This window comes from Eufriesea mexicana, unplaced genomic scaffold (genome assembly GCF_001483705.2).
Source record: "Eufriesea mexicana isolate 0111107269 unplaced genomic scaffold, ASM148370v2 scaffold944, whole genome shotgun sequence".
Taxonomy (NCBI): domain Eukaryota; kingdom Metazoa; phylum Arthropoda; class Insecta; order Hymenoptera; family Apidae; genus Eufriesea; species Eufriesea mexicana.
This window is the reverse complement of record NW_016909080.1, coordinates 354,862-381,919: the sequence shown is the minus strand read 5'-3', so window position 1 is coordinate 381,919 and position 27,058 is coordinate 354,862. Positions and strand designations below refer to the sequence as shown.

The window sequence follows — 27,058 nt, the reverse complement described above, 5'->3', positions numbered from 1 at the left end:
TGCGCCACTAGGGCGCATGTCGGGTCTCGATGCGTAGCCACCTCCTCGTGGTGAGACCTGGTAATTGGTATCGTTTTCCAAAGAATAATTTTTGGAAAACGATACCAAGCTAAGAGCTGCGCACAAAGTTTAAGATATTTCCTATCTCTTGCAAATTTTCAATGTTCTCTGCGAACTGTGAAAATTAAGAGAGGGCAATATCTGTAAAAGTAATATGTGAAGAAAGAAGAAAGAAGAAAAAACTAAGGGAAGTAAGGTAAGTAAGGAAAATAAGGTAAGTAAGGTAAGTAAAATAATTAAGATCTCCCGCAATCTATAGTATATGTGTAGTATGTATATTCATACAAACGCTGCGAAATATGCCGCGATAGAATTCTAGGAATTGACGTCATTTCTTGGAATCGGTCGGCGAGAGACCTCCTATCATGTTCTGTTATCCTAGTACAAAGTCGCAAAATCGGTCGAGAAATTCTCGCCAAGACCGCAAAAGTATTGTCCGAGAATTCTTGGAAATGACGTCATTTCTTGGAACTGTCTCGATGAGCGACCTCCTATCATGTCATGTTATCCTAGTAAAAAGTCGCGAAATCGGTAGAGAAATTCTCGCCGAGGCCGCAAATGCATTGCCCGAGAATTCTTGGAAATGACGTCATTTCTTGGAACTGTCTCGATGAGCGACCTCCTATCATGTCATGTTATCCTAGTAAAAAGTCGCGAAATCGGTAGAGAAATTCTCGCCGAGGCCGCAAATGCATTGCCCGAGAATTCTTGGAAATGACGTCATTTCTTGGAACTGTCTCGATGAGCGACCTCCTATGATGTCATGTTATCCTAGTAAAAAGTCGCGAAATCGGCCAAGAAATTTTCGCCAAGGCCGCAAATGCATTGTCCGAGAATTCTTGGAAATGACGTCATTTCTTGGAACTGTCTCGATGAGCGACCTCCTATCATGTCATGTTATCCTAGTAAAAAGTCGCGTAATCGGTAGAGAAATTCTCGCCGAGGCCGCAAATGCATTGCCCGAGAATTCTTGGAAATGACGTAATTTCTTGGAACTGTTTCGTTGAGCGACCTCCTATCATATCATGTTATCCTAGTACAAAGTCGCGAAATCGGCCAAAAATTTTTCTTCGAGATCGCAAATATATTGACTAACGAAGCGGCAAAAGTATTGTCCACGGTAGCGGCAAAAGTATTGTCCACCGTCGCGGTAAAAGTATTGTCCAGTGGCGGCAAAAGTATTGTCCGCTATCGCGGTAAAAGTATTGTCCAGTGGCGGCAAAAGTATTGTCCGCGATCGCGGTAAAAGTATTGTCCACTGACGGCAAAAGTATTGACCGAGAATTCTTGGAAGTGACGTCACTTCTTGGAACTCTTTCGGCGAGCGACCTCCTTTCGTATTATGTTCGCCTAATACAAAATCACAAAATTGGCAGAAGATTTCACGCCAACTCTGCAAAATTTATAGGCACAAAATTCTGTCAGCATGAGAGCTCTATTAATGTTATGTTCGCCTAATTAAAAATTGCAAAAATGGCAAAAGGTTTTATCCCAACGCTATGAATATATTAAAATCATCTTTATATATATATAAGACACTCTCAATATAAGGCAGTCTCACAGGTCTATTTTAAACTGTATTCTCCGAATGCACCATAATATAATAACCTAATTGTATAGAAATTGTATGCAGTATTGTTCAAAATGATTATAATTGGAAAAATAAAAAATTTTCTGTAAGAAAAATAAATTATGCGAAAGGGGAGATAATTTCTATTTTTTTCCCCCAACCTATTAATAATCATACCAAAGATTAATGTTATTCCGTCACGACGATATATCCTTCATGTTAAATTTATTTTCTGTTATCTTTAATGTATCGCTATATGAATAAAAGTAGAAAACTGTTTTACCCTATTCAATGAATAAACTCAATATGCGTCTAACGGAGCCGGCTGCTACAGCCCTAATGCCTTCAATAAGATAGACAAGGATAGATAACCCAGCAACTTGGTCAGCGCCATCTACGATTTTAGACTGGAAACGAAACAAACTTTAAGTGTGGTAAAATGATCACAGATGGCGCTGAGGTCGTGACGTGAAAGACGAGGACAGAAGATAGATAGAAAAGGACAAAATGGACACGGCAGAGAAAATTAACTAATTACTCAATTTCTGTGATTAATTTATGAACTTTTATAGCCTTAAAGCAAAGCTGAAACTCTGAGCAACATTCCCATGCTACTTTTGTATATAATTTTTTCCTAGTTTGATTGTTATTAATAATTATTTGATGGCGTGGGTAATTTGGAAACAGCGCCGAGCTTGAATGTCTGTCAAAATATTTAATTATCTTCAAAACTAGAAGAAAAATATGATCAAAAGTAATATGAGAAGATGCGTAAAAACAGTATTTTTATAATGAATGCATAAAAGTCAGAAATTAATTCCTCGAAAGATAGCTATTAATGAGAAACCATTGAAATATTCGGCAACATTTTAAACACTCGACGAAATAAATATTAATAATAAATTAATTTAAGAGAAATTATTATCGAAAGTTATATGAGAAAGTTCGCCAAGGATCTGCCTTTATGATACAATTATAAAAGTTCATAAATTAATCTCAGAAATCGTGCAATTTGTTAATTTTCTACTGGGGTACTGATTCCAATTTCAATTGAAATCTGTGCCATTTTGGACTCGAACCACAGGTTCGGTAAAATGATGACAGATGGCGCCAGGAGATCGCTTGAAACCACGTGACGAGCGGGATAAATAAAACCATAAAGCGACATAAATAACTATCACACATTCTTCTCCCTTCTTTTTATTCACTTAACCTCCCCATAAAGTTTGATACAATACATTCTTTAATGAGTTCATTCCACTGACTGGTTTTAATTAGACAATCAGCATTCCTTTCTTTATCTGGCGCATGACAAATCTGCAAAGGTAGGTCTTTACGACACAATTATAGAAGTTCATAAATTAATCACAGAAATTGGGCAATTTGTTAATTTTTCTTTGAGCGAACAGATGACTGCATGGGAAATGAGAAAAGATTGGAAAGAAAACGCGGGAAGCATTTTTGTATTCATGGAGATGTGGTTGCATCATGCAAAAGAATGTAAGTAAGTCTTTGTATTAACATAACCTTCAGCTGTAAATAAATAGCATGAGACACAAGGCATTGCTTTTCTGTCTTTTATTAGTGATAGGAGAGCCTACTTGTAAAGAGACAATATTCTCTTAAAATAAACAGGCACATGCAACAGGAGAAAGATATTGGCTTCGTGGAATATCAACAGCGTAGAGCTATTAAATGCCAATAGCTATTTCTTATGGTAAGAAAAAAGTGAAGCAATAATACAAGTATATAAGATTTAATGTGGCTATTGGATTCTAGATCAGGTGGCCATACGACATACAGGACGGGAATATTAAATGGTAAAATCAAGATTCAGAAAAGGGAGATGGATTTGGCAGATCAAAGGAGAATAAGATTAATTCAAGTGATGTTCTCTTATAATAACAAGATATAGAAAATATAGGAAGATTGAAAGGTATGTTGCGTGTTCCTAATATGAATAGAAATTTGATATTGGTGATCAAAGGCAATGACCAGTGTTAATGTATTAAGTTTTAGAATGATGGTGCTGAAGCATATAAAGAAAATGGGGAAGTTCAAATGAAAGCAGTAAGAAAAGGAGATAAATATTATGTGGAATCAGAAAACATAAACGAGGTAACATATGGGTCAACTCTTGGAGCATTAGCATAGTAAAAAACAAAGCGTGGTAGCTCTGTCATCAATTGAAAGTGAGATCGAAGTATTAATAGGAATTAAAGAAGTTGTGCAGATATATAGACTGATATATGAAGTAAGAGTGGGAAAGGAGGTGAGAAAGATTGTGCTGTATGACAGGTTGAATGCGATACAACTTGCAAATGTAGAAAATTAAATCTAAGCTCTTACACAGAAATATGTTGTTATATAAGAGACATAATATAAACTAAGAACTTGCAAATTTGTTACGTGCCAGATAAAGAAGCGAATGTTGATTGTCTAATTAAACCACTGAGCGGTCCAAATTTGTTAAAGAATGTAAAAAGCTGTATGGAAGTGTTAAAAGAATAAAAAGATTAGAGGAAAATGTGTTATACTTATTTATGTCGTTTTATCATTTCATATATCCCGCCTTCCATGTCACGTGGGTTGCTTGAATAGGTTACTAACATTGGTTAGTATAGTAGCCAGTAGAAAATGAACAAATTACACGATTTCTGAGATTAATTTATGAACTTTTATAATTGCATCGTAAAGGCAGATCCTTGGCGAACTTTCTCATATAACTTTCGATAATAATTTCTCCTAAATTAATTTATTATTAATATTTATTTCGTCGAGTGTTTAAAATGTTGCCGAATATTTCAATGGTTTCTCATTAATAACTATCTTTCGAGGAATTAATTTCTGACTTTTATGCATTCATTATAAAAACAATGTTCTTGCGCATTTTCTCGTATTACTTTCGATCATATTTTTCTCCTAGTTTTGAAGATAATTAAATATTTTGACCGACATTCGAGTTCGGCGTTGTCTTCAAATTACCCACGCCATCAAATAATTATTAATAACAATCAAATTAGCAACAAATTATGTACAAAAGTAGCATATGAATGTTGCTCAGAGTTTCAGCTTTGCTATAAGGCTATAAATGTTCATAAATTATTCACGGAGATTGAGTAATTAGTTAATTTTCACTGCCGAATCCATTCTATCCTTTTCTCGCCGCTTTCTGTCCTTGTCTATCACGTGACGAGGTATAGACGACCTCCTTGCGCATTCTATGTTCCTATTACTTTTCCGAGCATTTGGTCCAAAATCATAGATGGCGCTGATCGAAGTCGCTTGGATTTTCTATCCTTGTCTATCTTATCGAAGGTATCAGGGCTGTATCAACGGGTTGCATTGGGGGGTTTATCGTGTTTAATTAACCGGATTCGTTCTATGCATTACATTTTGCTGCAGTTTAATACATATTTTTACGTGATACTAAAACTCGCGGCGTTTGTCATAATTACGTTATAAATACGTTATAATTACGTTATATGGTAGCTGCATTTTTCTTGATGCTTCGATTACGTCTAGCTACGGTACTGTCGGGGATAAAGAAGCTCTGTGGCTGTAAAAAATGACGGCGAAACACTGCAAACACGTTACAGGAGAATATTTTCTCTATCTGATCGAATTGAAAGGTATTTTAACAATTCTATTCCATAGTTTCTTCTTCGGAAACGTCTACGGAATAAAAGAAGAAATATAAATTGGTGGCAAAGACGAAAGGGACAGGGCCGGTATTTCGCGATGGTGAATCGCGAAGTGGCAATTAATTAAATGTGACCGGGGCTAGTGCCAATTACGTCACCGAGATCAACGTAACGATAACGCGTGGACCGACGACGAGGCATGCACGTGGAGTTTCGGTCGATAACAAAAACGATGATTCGCGATGTAAATAATAAAACTGCGATGAGCAACAACGGAAATGCTTAAAATCCAGATACTCACCCTATTTCAACATCCAACCAATCATCTAGAGCTCCTTGGTCCCTATTCTATATCCCTTTAACCATTCGCAACCCCCGAAATCGTTCGATCTACCGAAAATAAACGAAATCGAACGTTTGACTGTGCCATTTTTAATTTTCAAACAGCAGTCACCGAGTATCGAGAAATTTTGAGTTAGTCGAGTTGGCATAACCTAGCCTGATTCAACATCCAACCATTCGGTATACCACCTTCAACGTTCCTTTTCCGATCCCGTTTTTAATCCTGAATCTGAAAAGTCACCAATATTTATCGGAATGAAACGAAGTGCACGAACTTACCGAGTGGTTTTCAATTTCTAAATTGGACGTAGAAGTAACGAGGTATTTTATGTTAAACGTGGTCAGCGTTATCTACCTGGTTACCTACATCGTGGCGAATTTTACTGCTTCCGCGCGCGCATTCGAAAATTGCCAATGACGGTCGGAATGTAATTAACAGAGCGGCGGTATTTGGATTCCTACGGCATTATTTATTTCGTCATTACGATACACGGCAACAGGCGCACGAGGTGTTAGCAACATTTCCCGCATGCAGAAAAATTCCAATGCCCCTTTATCTCGGTCGTGCTAGCCGGTGTTCAGAGGCTATTAACGTTACTTTTTCCGTTGTACAATGTGGATCGGAGGAAATCGAAGGTCTCTTTTTACTGGAACCACGACCCGAGTAGTGTCTCTGGACCAAGTGATTCACGCTACCGGCGTAATCTCGCTTATGCAATGCGTGAACGTGCTCTGCGATAATCGAATACTCGCGGGCGTTGCAGAGCCTCTGCATCGACTCTTCCATTCCGATATTTCACATTTCTTCCCTCCGAATTCTTGAAATTTAAATAATCCTAAAAATTTCTCCTGCAACCAATCATTATCGCGTCGAGAGTTTAATTATTCGAATTTAATCGAATCCTCGATTAATAGGATTCTCCGAAACTTACTTAAGATTCTTCTCAACGTCGCAGCGAGTCGCAGTTCTACCGTCGACCGAATTTCAAGCGAAATTTCGTTGCAGATTGTTGCGAGAAAATTGAAAGTTGCGACACCGCCTCGGTTCTCGGTTCTTTCCACGGAGCAAATGGTACATACAGGTGCGATTAGGGCCCATAAAAGAACGGTGCGCGAACCGGTCGATGGAGAAAAATAGTAGAAATAACGAACGATCGGTAATTTCATTGTTGAAACTATTAATGGATACGTAGAATACGAAAGTAGCTGGAAACGGGCAGCTAGATGGATCAGGAGATAAGTATACGAGTATACCGTAAGAAACAGCAAGCTGACACGTTAGACTGGCGAAGAGGATTATCGAGACGCAAGGTCGAGTCGCATAAACGTTCACTCGATTACTTTTCAATTACCTCAACACGCCCACTGTATCCGTATTCGACGAAGCATCCTGTACGCAGCGTGAAATTACCGTGGATAAACGGTCTGAGTAAAAGCGGCAGTCTATCGAGAATACCAGTCTCCTGGGCGATCCTGGTGCTACTGCGCGAGCGGTACCCTAGCTTTCGGTGTCCTCGACGTGCAAAATATAGCCACGTGCTCGACTAAGCCGACTCGTCGATCGCCCTAATACATCCGGCAGTTCGATTCAAAACAAACATCCGAGAGCGGAGAACTATGCCACGCGAATGACTAGAGACACGATTCTCGCGGCTCGCACGACGTCGAATAGCGAATCGTAAACAAAACCCCGAGCAAGGAGCAAGCAACGAGGAACTCGACGCGACACCTGTAAAACGCGACGAAATGTAGGAAGCGTGAGTTACCGTGTTGAAACGAGGCTGATTGCGAGACAACCCAGTGACACTCGAGGCACCTTTTTTAGAAAGTAGTACGACTCGGAACAAGGTCTCCTCTGCTGCGTGTCTCCTATTCCGTCCGCTGCTTTTCCTATGTCTTCCGTGGGTGTACCTTCGTCGGAACCGCGGTACAGGAGCTCGATAGAGAAATCTTTCGGCTAGGCTGCTCCCAGGCTGGCTTTCACCTTCTTCCTGTCAACGATCCAACGATCTCCTCCGAGATGATCGGAGCACGCGACAGACACGCGCGCGTATCACAGAAACCGACGACGTCGTACGCGAGTCAGCGTCGATCTCATCCTCGAAGACGACGAAGGAGGAAACTGAGGTCGGCCTCGATATCGTAGACGAGCGGAACACGCGGCTCGATTTTGTCCTAATCCCACTACCTGCCGCTTTTACGAACCGCCACGCTCCAACGACGTTAATTACTCGTCCCGCGATCCTCTCCGCGACTAACTTCGTTAAAGAACCTTCGTCGACACGCGCGTCAACGGCGAAAGTCGAAGGCGACAGGGAAGGAAGATCGGGGAAACACCTGGTTCGAAGCTTCGCCATCGATCCCGAGCGTTTCGACCAACGGAAGACCCGTTTTCCGGTAGAGAGAACAGAGAGAAGCGTGTGGTCATCGCGGTCTGTTCTTCCCCAGGATTTAATTGCGACCAACGCGAGAGAACTGGTCGACGATGGGAAAAAAAGGAGGTAAAACCGATCGACGAGCATCCTTGGAAACTCCTTTCGCGGATTCATCTGTGCAAAGGAAGTCGGGGGATTCGAGTATTTCGATTTCGCGACGAATAATTAAAGCTTCCGAGAAAAGGATGAGTCCGTGGACCAGCTTTGGGGCAAATTGTTACTCGATGTGATACTTTTGTTTGAAACAAAATGGAGTTTCGAGAAAAGTGTGTGAAAAATTTCGCAGATATTTACTCGAATTTTTCAACGGGAAATTGGAAGGTATTTGTAAAAATTGGTGAGAAATTGCGAGATCGAAGTCTCAATTGTTTGAGACAAAATGGAGTTTCGAGGAAAGTGTGTGGAACACTATTTACTCGAATTTTTCAATACGCTAAGTTTCTAAAAGTCTAAGGAAGGTAGGTTATAACAGGAAATTGGAAGAGATTTATCAATGTATGGTAAGAAAGTGTAAGATCAATGTCTCAACTGGGAAAAAGTTGTCGGCTGTCGCTTGTCAGCTACGAGGCGACATTTACAGCGAGTTGTAAAATCACGATAATGAACGGTGTTCTTTATTGACTGATTATTTAATGATTACGAGCGAGTACCTCTGACCACCTGAAATATCTACGATACGTACGATAACTAGGAAAAATAATTTACTTAGTGGCCAGATTTCGTTGTTATTTCCATTGAATTAATATTTTTCTTACCGTGGAAACGTCAGACCAGTCGTGGTTATTCGTGGCCATTATGTAAAACACCTGGGACCGAAATGTTTCCGAGATATTCTTGTCGAAATGTTACGCTTAACGATGAAATTGAATATTTCCTCGTGCCGCTTTTGCGTCTGTCCATAATTGAAGACTAGTCGTTCGACCGGATTCAAGATCAGCGATGAGTATTTTAATTAAACGTAGTAAGCCACGTGTGATAAATCAATTAATTTTTTATATACTTTGTCGAGTGTCGGAATAATTATCTGGAAAATTGGCACAGTTTCGTTCGATTTTTTGATACGTTTATGAATGAAATATCGTAATTTCGAGTAAGCTTCAGTTTCCTTCGTTTTCCTTCGTTTCTGTTACTCCGAATGTTCCCTTTAGGATCAACATTTACGTCAAAATGTGTATCCAAGTGTTGCCGAATTCCTTCCTTCGAATTACCGATTGCGGTGCAACCAGAAACAACGTTCCGTTAAATGCAGCTTTATTTTTCGATGGAATATTTTTCAAATTTCCACGTATTTCATACAACACTCGCAAATGCTATCCCGTTTACACAATTGCGCGATTCGAGCGTCGAAATTGCGATAATTTTCCAATCTCTGCTTCGATTTCATTGCCTTTATGAACATGCACGCAACGCGTCTCTGTCAAACGCTCCATCTTTGTCCCGACGTACTCGAAAATATACAGAACACTTACCAGAGTATTCTAACACTGTGCAACTAACAGTCGTAACGATTAGAAACTCGCAATTTCGACGTGTGGTAGAACCAAAAGAGGTCTGGGTCTACGCGCTGTCAAGATTCGCGAAACGCGAGAATCTCGGCGAAAGAAGAAAATCGCAGCGTCTCGTTACGCTTCCAAATATCCGGAACACTTGATCAACCGTACGACTCACTGTCGGCACGCGATGACCGATAAATTAAACGAATCGCGGTTTTCTTTGCTCGGAATCTCGTTTCCTCGATTTCGGATCCCGCCGCGTTTCCCAGAAACGCTGGCGCGTGCTCGGTTGTTTCCCGTTCGCGAAAAATACTCGGTCTCGAGCGAGAAATGTTTGAAACTCACCGTGTTTCGAGCGAAACGTTTTTCCAGCGGCACCTCCGACGGTTCGTCAGGTGGAAGAGGGACGTCCAAGAGCGTATTCTGCAGTGAAAAGGCGCGACGAGGGAGCTGGCGGAGGATCGGCAACGAGCACGGTTACGCGGAACACGAGCTATCGCGCGGCCACTCTTGCACTCTTTCTGATCCTTGCCGAACACTCTGCCTCCGTCTCGAACAAAGCGAAGAGAAAAAGTGAGCCGAGCGTAACCAGGGGTTCACTAACTCGGTGGCCTTGAACGGCCAATTCTTGACGGTTCGACCAGGATAGGAACGCGTTTCGCGAGTGGCCTAAACCGAAGGGTACCACCGGTCGCGGATCGCCTCTTTCGCAATTCTCGATCCCGGATGGTCCGCGATCCGGGGACGAACATCGTCTACGTCTCGGTTTCGTGCGGTAGGGACCTTCAACGGTAACGTGACCTTGAGGATGAATCACGTGACGCGCGGTTATCTGTTAACGTGCACGGGCATGGGAAGTCCTGAGGCCGGGTCTCGGAACGGTTCGAATAAGAAGAAGCAAAGTTGACTAAACTGACCAAACAGGAATGCAGTTCTAGAGAGACGCGTCAGCTAGCCTGCCGGATCTGGTTTTCATTGCTTTTTCGCGGAGGATGGGCCCCCGCGAGTCACGCGTCCTGCAATTACGGCCAGGTTGCAGACATTTTTCGGTGATCCCCGTTTCGTTCTCTCACACGACCAGATATAACGTCTCCACGAGACTGTAACGCACTTATGCGGAAGTTGCACACGCGTTCTCTCGATTCCTCTGCAAGGAGAGCTGTATCGTACCTCGATTCCTTTCGCGTGATTTACGCGCTCGCCGACGAAGGAATTAGCTCTCTAATCGTCCGATTAATGAATTTCGATACCCTTGAGAGATATCGGAACCGATACGAGAAATGCATCGCTTTTTCAATTGGAATTAGCTCTCTAATCGTCCGATTAATGAATTTCGATACCCTTGAGAGATATCGGAACCGATGCATCGCTTTTTCAACCTGAAGTTTCTACATACTCGATGATAAATCTCACGCGTATAATTGGAGCAACTCGGCTAATGAATTCTCGAGAAGATTAGATCTTGCTGCAAAATATGTCAATGTCTTCTAGACGGAGATGTATAACGCGATATTGCAAACGGCGTTGGAAAAAATATCAACGATATTAAATGAAAAATCGAGGAATCGAGTGACCAATGAGATAACGCTGAATGCAGAATTTATGATAAAAAGTGAAAAAAAATTGTAACACAGATGGTGGAAGGTTGAACGTTGATTAGCCCTACCTTGCGTCCACCTTGTTGCAATATTTATTACGCTTTTCATACGTGACTTCTATTTCCATCATTGCCTCGCATTTATGTCCTTTCGTATTATACTTGCTCGTACGTTCACGCGTTCTTCGTAAATTGCATCTCGTTAAATAAATAAACGAATTAATTAATACGGACTGCCGTGTCGACGCGAGAATTTCGTTTTGAGGAAATTCACTCGGTATATAATAATTTATATATTACGTCTCTGTCCTATCTCGTATATTCTTTACATAATGGTAGGATGCCAGGTGGCTCGGCCAGCCAGAACGACGCGCTTGTGGTAACGATAAGTCACAAGTTCGCACGGAATAAGAGAGGTAATTACAACATGTAAATGAGTTCGATTGAGCAATCGAGGCATAGGTGAGATTGCGGGTATTACCGAGCACGATCGATTCGCGGATCGCTACTGCATCGCGCATACGCGTATGCATATTTCATTCTCCGGATTCGAAGAAATACGAAACGAAATCGTTTCTCGGAGCTATCGACCTAGCTATCGACGAAGCTGTCCGATTCGAAGGAATACGAATCGTAATAATCCGCGACAGTAAAATCGCCATCTCAAGGAATCCAATTACCGTGTCTCATTCGAGCTGTAGCAAGACTATCGTTCGCACGATTACTCGGTTGCATTAATTTCCGAAAGCGAACCTAATTATTCGCACCTGTTGGCAAAATACGACGCGTTTTAAAAGCACAGGGGATATTTTATTGCTCGATTTTCGAATATTCGGTTTGTTTCTCGCGACTGGTCCCGGTGCGCAGAGTCGGTCGTTAAAACGCGAGCGAATGGATCTAAGAAGCGTCTGGAGACACACGGATGAGCGATAAATCCGGGCTAAAGCCTCGCAATTCACCTGTACAATTGCAGCCGCTCGCAGTGAGCGTTTTAGCACTAATCGGGTAGGATCGCGTCGCGCGACGTTATGGAGGCTGAAATGGAGGGTAAAGGGCAAGCCGTAAAGGACGTCCGCGATACGGGGAGACAGGAAGAGCAGAGAGGTTGCGCGCGATGGCCAGGCGATGGTCCCCAAAGTATATTTACATTTGCATTCGGTAATTAAACCCGGACGGGTTGGTTGGACGAGCGTTCTTATCGGTCGTTCGTCGAAGAAGAGCAATCTCAGCTCGGCGGCACGACGACTCTGTGGTCGAGTTATAACGAAACTGGAACCGGTAAGGCACGAAACGGTCACGGGACAGTCGGTGATTAATCGTCTCGGTCCAACGACCGTTTCGCTGCCTTCGTTAAGTAATTAAATTCTCGTCCTCGTCGCGGAACGCGCCGTTTCGCTCGACTAGGGACTCGAGGATCGATACCTCCGCGGAGACGATCCTCTCCAAGATCGGTGGATAATTAAAGGCGCGTTAATTCGCGAACGTGGCAACGCGACACGCGTCTGTGATAATTCACGACGATTCGTTCGAGCTTCGCGCGGATGGTAATTTATGCGCGATGGTACTCGCGTGATCCTTCGCGTGGGTTAATTCGACACGCGACAATTTGATAATCGATCGTCGTTCGTATAAATTAATCGTCGGCGAGATGGAATATCGTTGGCTCATTGGCTCGAATGCCGACGCGATACAATCGATCGATGATTGTAAACGCTCATTCGCTCGTCGAGCAAAATGTGCAGGATGAATAGAAGCAGCGAAAATGTTAGATCTCGTGCCAATGCGACGTCGAAGGAGCGTCTATTGTGCAAGACTTAAAGGTGAATCTCGCGCAGCCGCGATTACAACGCGATCGCTACCTGCCGAAGGTAATCGGGTTAAGAACTCGTCGGGAGTATTGCGGTAATCGGCGCGAAACTCGGCAAACGATTTACGTCGTATTAATTTATTAATGGTAATCTAGCGATATCCGTAGCGTTCGAACGCTGGCGGTGCACCGTTGTCGCGAGTGAACGAGCGATTTTCGCGTCGCGAACGAAACGCCTGGCACGTGGAAAACAATTTCGACAGACTCTCCGTGTCAGTTGATCTTGCGAATTACGAGGATTACCGGTCTCTCGTCTGGCGGTTCCGAGGCATTCACCTCGTCCAGTGTTTGTCATAATTTCACCCGGAATCCTCCGAGTGCTTTTAAATAACCCACGAAGAGACCTCTGACGGCGACAAACGACAATGTATCAACCAGTTATCCCGCTTATCAGAGAAAGTCGGGAGCCTCGAACGTCGTGACCTCGGATCACTGACGCAAACGCGAGCAACCGGATGTCGCGGTGCTTTCGGCGCTACTAACGTCGAGGAGGAACGTAATCGCAGTGGGCAATGATCGTTGGACGAATTACACCGGTGAAAAACGTGAAAATGAACGCTCGAAATGATCGGCGAGTTACGCAAATGGAGAAAGTAAGCGGAAAAACGTCGCCTTGATCGCGCGCGCGCGCCTGGCTCGACCTTCGGGGCGAAATTATATCCTCGAACCTTCAAACGATAGCCAACGAGGCGGAAAACGGATCGCGCGTGGAAACGATACCGGGAAAATCGCGTAGCAGGCGCCGCGTGCGTGCGTGCGGGGCTTAAGGTTTTCCTTGTCGAGTATTTGCACGTCGCGCACGTCTTCGGTGTTTGCTTTATGGATCCTCGCGTCGCGGGAATGTTAAATGGCATTGAAATAAATTAAACCGTGATAGATGTACTGAACGGTCCAGGAATCGAGTGCAACCGGAAGTTAAACGATCCTTGAGCTTCGGCGTTTATTTCTACTTTTATCAATTGCGGAAAACATGTTACATCGATATGAAATATCGAGTGTTACTCGAGAGGGTACTCGACGAAGGAGTCCAAAGGGCCGAGTAAATCGTCATTGGTTCGAACATTTGAATTAACCTATTAACGTTTACACTGCGATTTCTTCCGTCGATAAATAAATTCTGGAATTAATCGGGATTGATCGAAGATTCTACCCGAAATTAAAGGGCGAAAATTGCACTTGAATTTTGCACTGCGATTACCGTACGCGATATTTGCGACACTCTGTACGCAAATACGCGAATCCCCGGGATTCGCAATACCGCGAGACCAGTAGCGCGGTGAACAAAGAGAAACTCGCGGAACTCGTCGCGGTGCTTCTTTTTATTCGTCGTCTATGTTTACTCTGTTTATCTGCACGCTTTATTTTATTATTTAACACGGCTCGGAATTATACGGCCAATAAACTTTATGGCCTGTAATTATCGTTAGTCGCGCGTGCGATTATTGAAAAAGCTGGCATCCTTGGTTCCGATTAATCGTTTTCTCTTTCGGTGCCGGGATAACTGGAGCTCAATGTCGGTCGCGGATTCTTGCACCGGTTCGGCACCTACACAAGCGAGCTCCTTTTTTTATTTCCACGAGGATATTAGGTCTCGTGAAGCGATGAAAAATACACGGACGTTATACCGTGTCATGGTTTCTAGCGTACACGTCGGGGGACTCAATGTCGCCCACGTTTTCGTTTGCATACTGCACCACGGCGGAGATGAAAAATCCCATTTTTACCAACTACTAGACCGTGTCGGTATGAAATTAAAATTAACACAGTGTCGTAGTTAAGAATGCAAATGCATTTCCTTTCCGTGTACGCGTTCAGAGGTTCGACCATGGAAATTTGATATTCCCGTGAGTAATAAACCTATTTTTTCCTCGGTTTATCCGTTACATATTCGTTTCGCATCGCAGCTGGAAAGGCAGCGGGCATTCGAAACGGAGAAAAAGATTAATCTTTCGTTCCGATTTTTCCCGGTCGAACCGCGTCGGTGTACTTTTGTCCGGAGAGTAAGCGATTGTACGGAAACGTAGGTTATTTTAACCTTCGTCGGGAAGACGTAATAGAAATTCGAAACGATGGAATAGCAACTATTACGTAATGGTCACTGCGATAGGGGACAGGATGAGATTAACGATGAACGCGATCGCTAACTGTTGATACCTCGTGTCGAATCGTTCATCGAACCTGTCAACGCGAGATTAACGATGATAAAAATTCGAATTTATTACTCCGCGATGTACATTTTGATTTTGTCTCGTGCCAATGAATCATCGATCGCCCGTATCACCGTATTCACCGGGGCGCGTTAACACTCGCGCGTCTTCCTTCGAAGTTTTCGATACATAAAAATCTAACTAGATCGCGAGATATCGTCGGCCGAGGCATCGTCCTCCGCCGCGTTTCGTATTTTCGTTACGACTTTCGAGCGAAGCTTCAAACGACCGATATTTGCGCGATATTTCTCTCTTATTGATACCCGGGGAACACAGCGACGAATTTCGGTCAGAGAAAAACTCGAACATCCGACTTTCTATGTAAATTCCGACTTTCTATGAATAAATTTGAAATTCGAACACCGCGGGAAAGTATCTTCGATTTACGGTGGATGGAAAATTCCGAACTCTCCATTAAGCGATAATAACCTTGAAACTGTCTATAATTCATCGCGCGTGCATTACCCCGAGCTACGTATCGGATAAGTTGCGAGTGCGAGCAAAACTTCGAACCAAAATTATACTCCGAGTCTCTGTACGAAGCTGAAAGGAACCCAACAAAATCTCCAATCGCCATTCTCCCGTCTACCCTACCCCGCTCGATACTCGGCAAACTTCCGAACCGTGCCCATTCGTATCGTTTAAATTCAAACTCGGTCGAATATCCGCGTAATATTCAAATTCGGAAACGCTGCGAGTTCCCGCGACTTCCTCGGTACCCTCTTTCACGAGCCGAAAGCAAAGCTTCGACTTGGAACAGGTGGTACGAGACACAGTGTTCCACCGGTTCACCACTTAGTTACCGGTAAAAATGCGAAGAACGAGGAACAAGGGTTCCCCGCGGCGACCATTAGCATTTCGCGATCTCGATTGGAACGCGTGTCGGTGAACGTGGCCTATGCCGACTTCCGGTGTATCGGTCGCAGCCGGGGACCGAGAACGGGTCCTGAACGGGTACGATAAAAATAGGAACGACCCTGTGAAAGGTCGCGTAGGTGTGGTCGCAAGGTGCCTACGGGGGTCCGCTGTAAAATGAGAAATGCACGAGAAAGGTCGGCGACTTACCGTCGTGGGAGTCGTAGAGGTAGATGATTTTCTTCCAGCCGTAATATCGCACCGTGTCGATGATGGCGCGATGATAATCCGGACGCATGCTTATGGCGAAATCCAGCAGACGAGAGGACGGCGTTAGAACCTGGAACACGGTGTGCGTCGCACACGTATGAGGGTTTCAGATTTTCATCCGGTCGAAGGAAAGCGGAAGTCCGACGACCGGCGAACAACCGACCGGAAGCGCCATCAAGGCAAATGCAATCGTAAATATTTACGACACCGCGCCCGTGCGAATGGCGGCTTGTTTGAAAGCTCTTCGCGTCGCGATATTGGGCCGTTTCGCGCCGACTTTCCTCGATGTTGGACGAGTTGTCGCTCGATTCGGGCGAATTACGCTTTTGCTCGGAGCCATCGGCGCTATTCGCCAGGGGATACGTTCCTGCTAAATGTTTCTTGCAACTCGAACGGTCGGTTAGATGGAGGATCGCGTCACGGAATTCGTTTTTAAACGACACGGATGAGTCGGGGATGATAGTTTGAGACCGATCGACGCGTTTCTCTTCATTCGATATGCAGGGAATGGGATAGGCACGAGCCTGAGAGAACACGAAGAATGTTTGTGACATAGTGACAAAATAACGAATGCGCAGCTTAGACTAATACCTGCGAGCGCGTGTAAGAGGATCGAGTGGAAGAACTATTTACGGCAGAGAAAGTCTAGGTATGTTCCCGAAGGTTAAGAATTGGAATGACAGGAAACGAATGCGTAAAGGTATATATGGTGTGAGAGAAACGCGTGAAGGGCAGTTGTCAGTTCTCGCTGAGAGAATTCTGAGAAGGCACTTGTAGAGTGGCAATTTCCGAGAGAGAGGATCTGTTAGACGAAATATCATACTATCGATTGTACTACCTTTTACTTGAAATAAACCTGTTATAGTTACCCAAGCAACGTCTATTCCTTGTCAAACCTAAACTGTTATCCGCCAAGGATTCGATCGGAATAATCCCCGCGATACGTACATACCTACTAGAACTATCGAACCAAACGCTCGAGTGATTAATCGACAAATGGCGTAAATTCATCTCCGATCTGTACGAGATGCTCCTGCGATCGAAAGTAACCGCGACAGATCATTAAAGATCCTCGGAGCACGGAAGCAACTTTCAGTCACGCTCACGCGGTGCAACCCGAATAATCCCGTACTCCACGTATCCAGGGGGGAGCGTGGAGCAATGTAGAGGGGGATAAAACGAGGAGGAAGAACGCGATTCGCGGGTGACAGTGAGAAAAAATAACGTCGTAACCGGGAGGTAGCGAGGTGGTTGGAAATTGAAAAAGATCTGCTCTTACAAATGGCCGTCCGCCCCGCGAGCCGTAATTGACCAGCAGGTTCGCGGGGGACGGAAGGCCGCGGGGGACGGAAGGACGCGGGGGCTGGCGGATAGACAGGAAGGGAAAAAAAAGGGAGGGCTTCGGAATTAGCATTACCGCGCGATTAGCATTTAAACGACCTGAACGTTCGTTACGCGGCCGAGTTGCGTGCACGCGCGTACTTACCGTGCACGTACAATCGGTACACGGTCGGATAAAAACGCACACTTATATCCGCGCGGGATATACGGGGCCGCCATTCATCCAATATGGACGTACGATATCAGTTTTGCAGGTGGCGCTGCCGCGCCGCCACCCGATAAACGCGTCGCGCCGCTCGCAATTCCGCGCGGCGAATAAATTTTCGACCGGACCCGATTCATTTCCAGATTCAAATTGTAATATGTTCGTATACACCCCATACATATTTATGTATTTATGGGCGGGCCGCGGCGATAGGGGCGCGCGGCGATCCGGCTACCGCGACTCGGTAATTATCGACCAACGCCATGAATCTCTGTCGATCTCGCGCCGATTTTCCTTTTCGTACGACGAGGAGGATACTCGGGAGAAAGAGAAACGAAAGTAAAACTGGTTTGACTGCTACGAGGATAAGGCTCGCGGAATTTCTGCGAATCTGACGCGCGGAAACCGGGTGTACGTGCGTATGGTCGTTAAGGAGCAGTTTACGAGGCAGGTTGGAACGGAAGGAGGAAAAGTTTTTTGTCGGGTGATTAAATTAGAGATTAAGTCGAATTAAAGTCGCGCGCGCTCTCGGTGCTTCGAGGTTATGGTACTTCCGAGACATTCTTCGACGTCGGGGATGCGCGTATTTAATTTCTTCTTTTTCCCTTTTTACCCGGTCGTTTGCGTTCATTAGTTGTTACGACCGGTAAGTTTCGTTGGTTTGGTTTGCCCGTTACTTTATCACGGCGGGTTACTCGTTTTATCGAGTTCGGTATTTCGCGGAGTCTCGGTGGGAGACGAAGTAATGACGAAAGTAATTATTGTACTCTCTGAATGCCGATATATACATATATAGGAATAATACAGGGTAGGGATAATTTGTGGGAATAGAGGATGCGAGGTCGAGACATATGTTTATTAAAAATCATAAGAACTGTATTTACATAAATATATAAAAATAAATTAACGACTACAAAACGTTATAAATGAACATGCATCACAATCGCAATCTCGCCGCTGTCTTAAGATCCAGACCAGGACTGTCTGTCACTCGCTGCGTTCATCCTTAAATACTCTTACACATGCAATCGTGCACTCCCGTACCTCGGGTAACAGGCACCCGCGCTTTTCACCCAAACCTAGGAAATAAACACGCTCGCATGCAGTCTTGTTTCGTACAATCCCAAATACTTTGCAACGCAAATCGTTCAGTAACGCCCTCGTGCATCCACACGCACACTCGCCATTTTACATAAGGAAAAGGAATTATTTTATATTAAATTCGGATATACAGTTATCTCGGATGGCAAGGAATTAAGATCCTGGGACTTAATTTATCAATCTTTCCAGCTTTTACACCCGGTCGTCGTAAAAGGCGCGCTTCCATTTTCATCGGAGGTGTCGATGAAATTATACGTTGCAAGAAAGACGTTTCGCTGAAAGAACTTACGGGACGTAAGCTCGCGTTAACTTTTTATCGACGCGAGCGAGCTTCGGAAAGGCGATAAAAATAAGCGTGGAAGGCCGATGAGTGAAAATAAACGGATATATAGGGGCCGAGAGATGAGAATAAACATCGATGCGATTTTCCCTTCGGCTATATTATGAGTTTTTATTTAGCCAGCCCGGGAAGCATGCTATTTACCTTCTCGGGAAACCAGGGCGTCACGAAAGGCATCTGAAACGTGTTGCTGTAAGAGTGGAGGGTGTCGAACGAATCCGGACTCACGGCGCCCAGCATGGAGAACACCCCTCTGCTGAATTGGCTGCAGACTGTAACAAACAAGCACGCGTGACTCGTTAAATCGCTTTGTCCCTGGGTTTAATTAATTTATCGCGATTAAATTATACGCGATTGAAAAATAAATTACATTTTCGTACTTTCTTCGATATCGCGTTTGTAGGGTTCGCGCGAGGACACTCGACGACTCGAGAACGACTGGGCGGTCGCGAAATTAAAAATGAACGAAAATTTCGCGCGTGCTAGTAACGTGCGAATATCGATAAACATTGACGAACCTATAATCGCGCGGATGATCGCGATGAAGTCGCTCGAGTCACGCGTGTGGAAATCCTGCATTCTGGAAATATTGCGAATGAAAAAAACGAACGTCGGCGAAATTACGAATTCCATCCAACGAGTTCTCTATTCAATTTCTCGGTGTTTCACCGGCAATAACAATGCTCCTTTATTGAGGTGCGATATAAACGAATGTAACACAAAGTAAGCGATAAAATTTTTATTCGTGCCATTTTCCCAACTACCGGCAAATACGCGTGTCAACTGTTATGGCCATAGAAAGTCCGGCGTGGAGAGACGACACGCGAAACTTTCCTAACGAAGCGAAGAGTTCTATTTATTCCTCGTATCCATACGTTCCCGGGATAATGCATGGTTCGCACAACGACGCATTCGCGTCCGCATAATCGCGAGCGAGCAAGATCGCGAGCGGTTAAATCTCATCGACGAGGAAAAGTCGAAGAACGACGTTGAAACGTGTCGCCAATTACCGTGAAAAAAATCATCACCGTTATCCCGACTCGCGTTCCCTCTCTCTGAGGTCGCTGTCGAGTAAACGAAGCGAATTTCGCGAAAATCATGCGACGATATTCGGCGAGCCGCGTCGGCATTTCACGCGTAATTTCATCCGCAGCCGCGCTTCTCGTTGCCTCTGCCGGTCGCAAAACGTGTAATATCCATTCAAAGGTGTCAAAGCATAGCCAGAAGTCCAATAACTCTGTTTTTCATTATCGGCTCCGCGAACAAAGCGAAGGGAATTCCACCGGACGCTTTGCTAACGGCGGATTTTTCCCTTGCCTCGCGCGTAATGCACGCTCGCGGGTGCCCGCGTCCAAGCACGCGTGCAGCCGCCCATTAGCGTCGAGATTTCGCACGGCCGCCATGTTGGTTGCTCTAAAAAGATACCTATTCCGGAGAGCAGATATCGCCACCCGAACGCAGCTTCCGCCGCTCCAATTTCCGATGTTTAATTTTTCCCCCCCGCTCCTCGAATCTTCAATCCCCGAGCGCTTGAATTTCTCGCGCGGCATTTTTCTATTTTCCATTCCTTTCGTTCGTCATTTAACAGAGCTTTAATTAAAAATCACGGGTTAGTTTTTAATCCTTTTTCGAACACTGCGCGTACAGGTATGCTCAACGAGAATTATCAGCGCTGCGAATTAATTCGCGTGCACGCCTAGGAAAAATAATTAGCGTGGCGGATTATGCCGTACGCGCGTGTTCTAGGAATATCGGTGATCTGTATAATTTATACGGAAAATTTGAATCGCGACTCGACGTCCAAGCAGGCGTCGCAACCCCGTACGTTGCACAGAGATGCTTAAACGCGAAGGACATCGGGAACGAAACGTTCCTTTTCGTCGTTAGTCTTCCGCTTGAGCAATTATAGGCTCTTCTAGGCCAGACCCGTTCCAAAACCCAGAGACTTTACGAAGTCTCTCCTCGTGTCCTCGCGAGAGGAGTAACTCGCCCTACTCGCGAGACGTGCTCGGAATCCGACAGCTCCTTCGCGGAGACCAGTGTTTTTTCGAAAAAGGAAGTCCGTACATATGTAAAGCCGATAATAGGGCGGCCATTTGCCGGGAGGGCTTGATCGGGCATCCCTCTCGCGTACTTGACGCAACCGTGCCGCGGCCTGCATGCAACACACGGTATCGCATATCGATTAGAATGTTCCCGTGGCGAACGACTCGCCTTCGTGAGGTTACGCGACATCCAGCGAGGGTGTGCATGGCTGCAAAGTTAATAAACGGCACGGCGCGCGAGTAGCGCGAGATGGGATGGATCGGCGAGTAAAACGACGCGTCGCGACGTGGCGTAGACGGATCGGGGAGAAGAAGAAGCCGAAGGGTAGATTATGGTGGTTCGGCGAGGAGCGGCGAATAAAGAGTGTCGAGAAGGAGAAACCACCGCGGAAGTCTCGACGGAGTCGGCGGAATCGTGAGAGAAGGGGTGGCAGAGGGTGGTTGGAAGGAAAGTCGGCGACGGAGAAGACGAAAGAGGGCGAATCGGAGGGCGGTAACGGGGCCCCGTGGAATTAATAATGATGAAAGAGCGGAGGGACAGAGCGGAGCGTGCCGCGACCGTATACGTCACGATGCCCCATTATGCTTATGAATATAAATGCACCCTTGGGGGTGGCCGCAATAAATGCCGGCCACAGCGGCGGCGGATCTCTGAATTCTGCTGGAAAGGGCCGCGTACACGCGGCGCTGCCCGTGGAACAACGAAAATAAAAGGCGTCGCTACGCCGCCGGCCAGTTTTTCTTCCTTTCTCCCTAACCCCTGTCCTCTTCCAACGTCCGCCGTGTCCGCTTAGTCCTTCTCTGCACCCCTTTCGCGCTCCCGTTCCCACACCCCCGCGTAACCCAGTCGCTCTGTGTCCCTTTTGCTTTTTCCGCCACCGCCACCGCGAATGGTACCGCGCAGCGGCCGGCATAAAAGAATAATTAAAATAAAGTAGGCTCCGTGTAATTCTGCCGAAATTGTGGCGCGGCTACAATAACGATAACAACGAAATGGTTAATAAGAGACCTCGGGCGTGCCCGCTTTCTCTCTTTTCTGGCTAATTGCGCGTGGCCAGAAAGGGCAGGATATTACTCGACGCAGGGAGCTGTCACGACCTTGTCACTGCGGATGTTTCGAGATATCGTTCGATCTCGGTATATTAATTTCTTCGGTTTACTTGGATTTCCTGATCGTCTGCTATTTTTCGCCTCTTTTTCTAGGTTTCTCTGTTTTCGAAGCGCGGCAGAGTGCCTTTCGTTAGGTTTTCCCACGGAATTCGCTGCGGCAATCGAGCTATCGGAATTTCGGGATTTATACGGTAGCCCGCTTCCGAAGCTCATGAATTATGCAGACGCGAAAACGGGTTCTCGAGCGCGGTAATTGGAGGCGAGCGGGTTTCTTCTTTGAAAACACTGGTCACTGAACTTTCGCGCCTACTTCCGTCCATGTGCTTTTTCTCTTCTCGACGGTTTTAAATTTCCCTGGTTCCCAAGTTCAATTTCAAACACGTCTCGACTCCTATTCCCTTTCTCGCCGATAACAACGATACACGTGTTATTTATACCTGTGGGAATAAAATAAGACTACTCTGTGACGCTTGATTCTTCGACGACAGCACGAGTTCCGGATCGTTCGGAAATTTTTGACACCCAATCAATAAATTGCTACGAGTAGCAATTAAGATTTCGAGTTTCCCTACTCGAAATACCTTCAGTCGTAAATCGCCACTCTTTCGTTTTATGGAACCCTAAAGGAAATACAAGCCTCGACCCTAAGTAGGCTTTAGTCCCAAGACGTCTACTCGCTCGATGATTTAATTTACGAGCCTGCTGTATCATGACCCGTGTTATAACCTATATAACTCCCATACCTTTAAATCCCATCGACAAAGCAGCTCTCCGATATCCGTCACGAAACATCAAAAAGACTGATTCGCGTATTATCAAATAAATTGACAAGGACATATATCTCCTATCACGTTTTCACCGATTCATACCTCGTCGAACACCTCTCCATATAAACGTACATATTCGCCAATGAAAGTCGCGACAAATATACCTATATTTTCTTTTTTTCCGCTTTTCTCCCTGCAAGACTCCTCTTGTGTTACCCTTCCTCCCTTCCGCGGCCCACCCTTTCATCCAACGTGTTCACGTACGTATACGTACCACCCCGGTTGGCAAAGTTCCAAACGTTTGAATCGTTGCTCTACTCGATATCATATCGCCTCCGCCGTCTCTCCTTTTCGCCTTTCCCTGTTCGAAAACTTTTCTGTCCGCTTTATCGAGTGTCGGGCATCGCTGTTCGCCGCAGGTGTATCGATCATGTTGCACGACCTCGCGCCGTTCCGCCAACTGTTACGAATTATCGGAACGTTTACGAGAGCCGTATTTAGCTGGCTGGAATTTGTTCAGTGTTTCCGCCAGTTCCGTTTCCGGATCGTTTGACCCTGTCTACGCTGAGCAGCGTAGCGCGAAGCTTCAACGAGCATAAGTAGTTCCTCGGATCCGTAACGACATGCTCTGTTTGATCTACGCGATCGAGATGCGGCTTTCGATCTTTGTCGGAGAGAAATTGGAGCGATCTTCGAATACTCGTGGATCGCGAAATTACTTTATAAAAATCGATTACAAATCTGGGATTTTTGATTATCAGTGTCTTACAGTAAGCGATTTCGCGATGTCCCGTAACGCGTGATGAGAAAAACCCAACAGAAATCAGCGCACGAAATTGGACGTGGAGCGATTAATATTGAAAGCAAAATGGTGGTAATTGAAGTCTCGAGGAAAATTTCATGAGAATACCCCGTGTTTCTCCGTTACAATTTTAGCTCGATTCCGCGATAGATCGTCTACCGTCGAAGTTGCAGAATTATCGCGAGTTGTATCAGTTTGCCGATAAATTTTGTGCGACGCGGATACAAAGTCACGAATAGAACTTACCGCGTGCCTCTCTTAACACCGATAAACAACAACGATTACACCGGCAGCCATAATCAAGGAACACCTGTTTCTCCGGCCCACGGAATACGTAGCCCGAAGTTGCGACAAGTATGCAGAAGGGTTTCGCGATAAAGTAGGCAGCAGATGGCCACGGTATTATCGACTCCTCGTATTGGTCCGAACTAGTTAACGTCTATTATTATATAGATTACGCGAGCTTGGCCGCCTCGGACAGACTAATGATGCCGCCGAAGTTTCCATCCTGTGCACACACGGAGGTGTTGCATCCGTGCAGATGACACCCTCGCCTACCAGCCAACCGCACCATGCACGTGCCTGGCTCCGGGCTGCAACGTGTCTTTCGTCTAACAAATTGACGTCGACGGAAGAGAATATTCCCGTCGGCTGACCAAGAATCGTGCAACGATTCCGGCTTTTCTCTCCTTTTTTTCACGGATCTCTAATTATACGAAGGATAATAGCGTATGGTTGGTTCATCGCCAGTTGAATCTCTGACTCGCGATACACTGGATGACACGCAGTGTTTCGTCCTATCAACGAGAAGCAATCTTTGGTCTTTTCTCACTTACACCATCGATCCTGCTACTTTACCAACAATTCACGCACCTTTGCCCCAAACACGTTAAGCAATCTTACATCACCGAAAGTTTTCCCAAAGGGCTCGGTTTCTTTCCTCCGACCATCTTCGCTGTTACGACCTTCTCCTAAAAATAACGATACTGCGATGCTTCTGTAGATTGAATTTTAAAGAAGGGTTTTTGTTCAAGAAACTTGACGTTCAATAGCTCTAGGAATAAATAACGAAGTGTTATAAAAATTGCGAGTTTCCAATTTACCATTTATTTAGAAGAAACTAGCCTCATCTCTCAATAGAAGAGGAATATCGATCGTGCGAATTAATTGGGAACAAAAATGTGCAGGTAAAAGAATTTTCATATAATAGAATAAGCGGTTAGTTTTAATTAATATTCAAGATTAGTAATTATTAATTAACAATAGTTGGTGATAAATTATTTAACTCGAGTGAATGATATACTTTTAATATTCTTAGATACCACTAATCTTTCGGACGTTTGCAGGCTGACTAACTGACTCATTGTAACTAATGACACGAGCAGTGGTCCGCGTTCCTCCACCGCCTAATTATCCTAATTACCGGCTGTCTAACATGGCTGATGTTGCCATAGATCGCGAATTCTCAACAATAGTAGTGTTACCGTTCTTACTGTACAATGTTATACCGGGTGTTTACATTACAGACGATCCATTGTACCTCTAGACTCGATTCTGATAGACCCTTCGAAAGGACTGCCGAATCGAGATCGTTCAGGAATTTTACCATCGTGAAAGAAACTCGAGGCTCGACTCTCGAATCCAGGATGGTTTCAACGATCCGGCAACCTCCATTATGAATATTCTATGTCCAGAGATAAAAGTGGAGTTTACTCAGAATTTCCTTTGCAGAACTCATTCCTGGCCGCTCGGTTCAACTGCCAACAAAGAAGTTCCACGTGTCATGGCAGCCTCGAGTATACTTATTAATTATTTCGAGAAGCCTTTCTTCCACGTCTGTCCCCTATTCCCGCGTCGTATTCCCGCGCGAAAAAAAGTTTCAGAAGTCGGGACGTAACTCGCGGGTGCCGTCAACGGGAACCGTTCCGCTACTCGTCGGCGAGAAATTCTTCCGGAAGACTCGAATATTGCAGGAATTATTTTTCACTCGAAAAGTTTCAAGTGCCCCGTCCGTAATGTAACCAAACTCTCTCTGCGAGATCTCGAGTGGCCCGGAACGAAGAAAGTCCGACGATTCTCGCGGAGCTACTCGACGACGAAAAGGGAGGAAAAAGGAGGAAAAAGGAGGAAAAAAGAATACGATTCGCACTCGTCGAGCTATGCTAACGAGCTCGATCACGCACGCGACATGCACGCAGAATTGGGTTAATGAAACGTTAGAAGTTACGTGTTTCCAAGTACCCTCCGCCGGGACCAAGTCCCGCCGATGCAATCGCGTTCTTCGTTTTTATTTTACAAAATGGAAATTTTTGTATCGGTAGAAGCAGAAAGTTCGAGTGGAGTCGGACGAAGAATTTTCTTTTTGGAAAACCCGAGTGAAGAGAAGTTAGAGCGAAACCTAAGAAACCTGGCAATAGTCTGTCTATCTTCGACACTCGTGGAAATAATTTCTAACCGCGTCGCGTAATAAGTGAAGCATTTGCTTTGGACCACCAAGTAACGATGAAATCCCTATGACAGAGATCTGTGCACGTAAAAAGAAAATTCAGTCGCGAATTTCCACTATAGAGATCACTATGCAAGGATGCTCAAAAATCTAAAGTTTATTTCGATTAAAAATTCCACAGACACAACTTTCGTACGGAATGTGGAATACACGAACCAACCATCCATTCCCGATAGTCTTCGCAAGCGGAAGTAGTCCTGCAGCCGAATATTATACCAAGATGGCGGCAGCGTCGCGCCTTACTCGCGTCCTCTAAGACACTCGAAACCGTAATTTAGCATCAAGTATAGACGCGTATCTGGAATTGTCCCCTCGTATTATATTTAGCAACTAGACAACAAGTAATTCCAACTACGGTTCACGGGCCATTTAAGTTGCTAACTCGTCCTATCACGCGTGTTCCTACTTGTCCTTTAACAGCCGTCTCGACGGTCTACGTGTCCCGTTCGCGCATATACAGGCACACGTATACACACGCGTGTAGCCACCTGTACACGCCGC

At 45.0% G+C, this 27,058-nt stretch overlaps 2 protein-coding genes across 2 annotated transcripts in view; both read right to left on the bottom strand.

The window, feature by feature from the left end:
• The window catches only part of LOC108547142 (facilitated trehalose transporter Tret1), a 19,832-nt gene extending 12,094 nt beyond the window's left edge, over positions 1 to 7,738 (bottom strand). The window contains exon 1 of the mRNA XM_017899532.1: positions 7,383 to 7,738. The gene's annotated coding sequence lies outside the window, so the exon portion shown is untranslated. The remainder of the gene's footprint in view (positions 1 to 7,382) is intronic.
• GluRIB (Glutamate receptor IB) overlaps positions 1 to 27,058 on the bottom strand; it is a 138,677-nt gene that overhangs the window by 76,810 nt on the left and 34,809 nt on the right. The window contains exons 2-3 of the mRNA XM_017899530.1: positions 19,472 to 19,599; positions 16,281 to 16,410 (exon numbers count right to left, since the gene is read on the bottom strand). Coding sequence (XP_017755019.1) covers positions 16,281 to 16,410; positions 19,472 to 19,599 — 258 coding nt within the window. The remainder of the gene's footprint in view (positions 1 to 16,280; positions 16,411 to 19,471; positions 19,600 to 27,058) is intronic.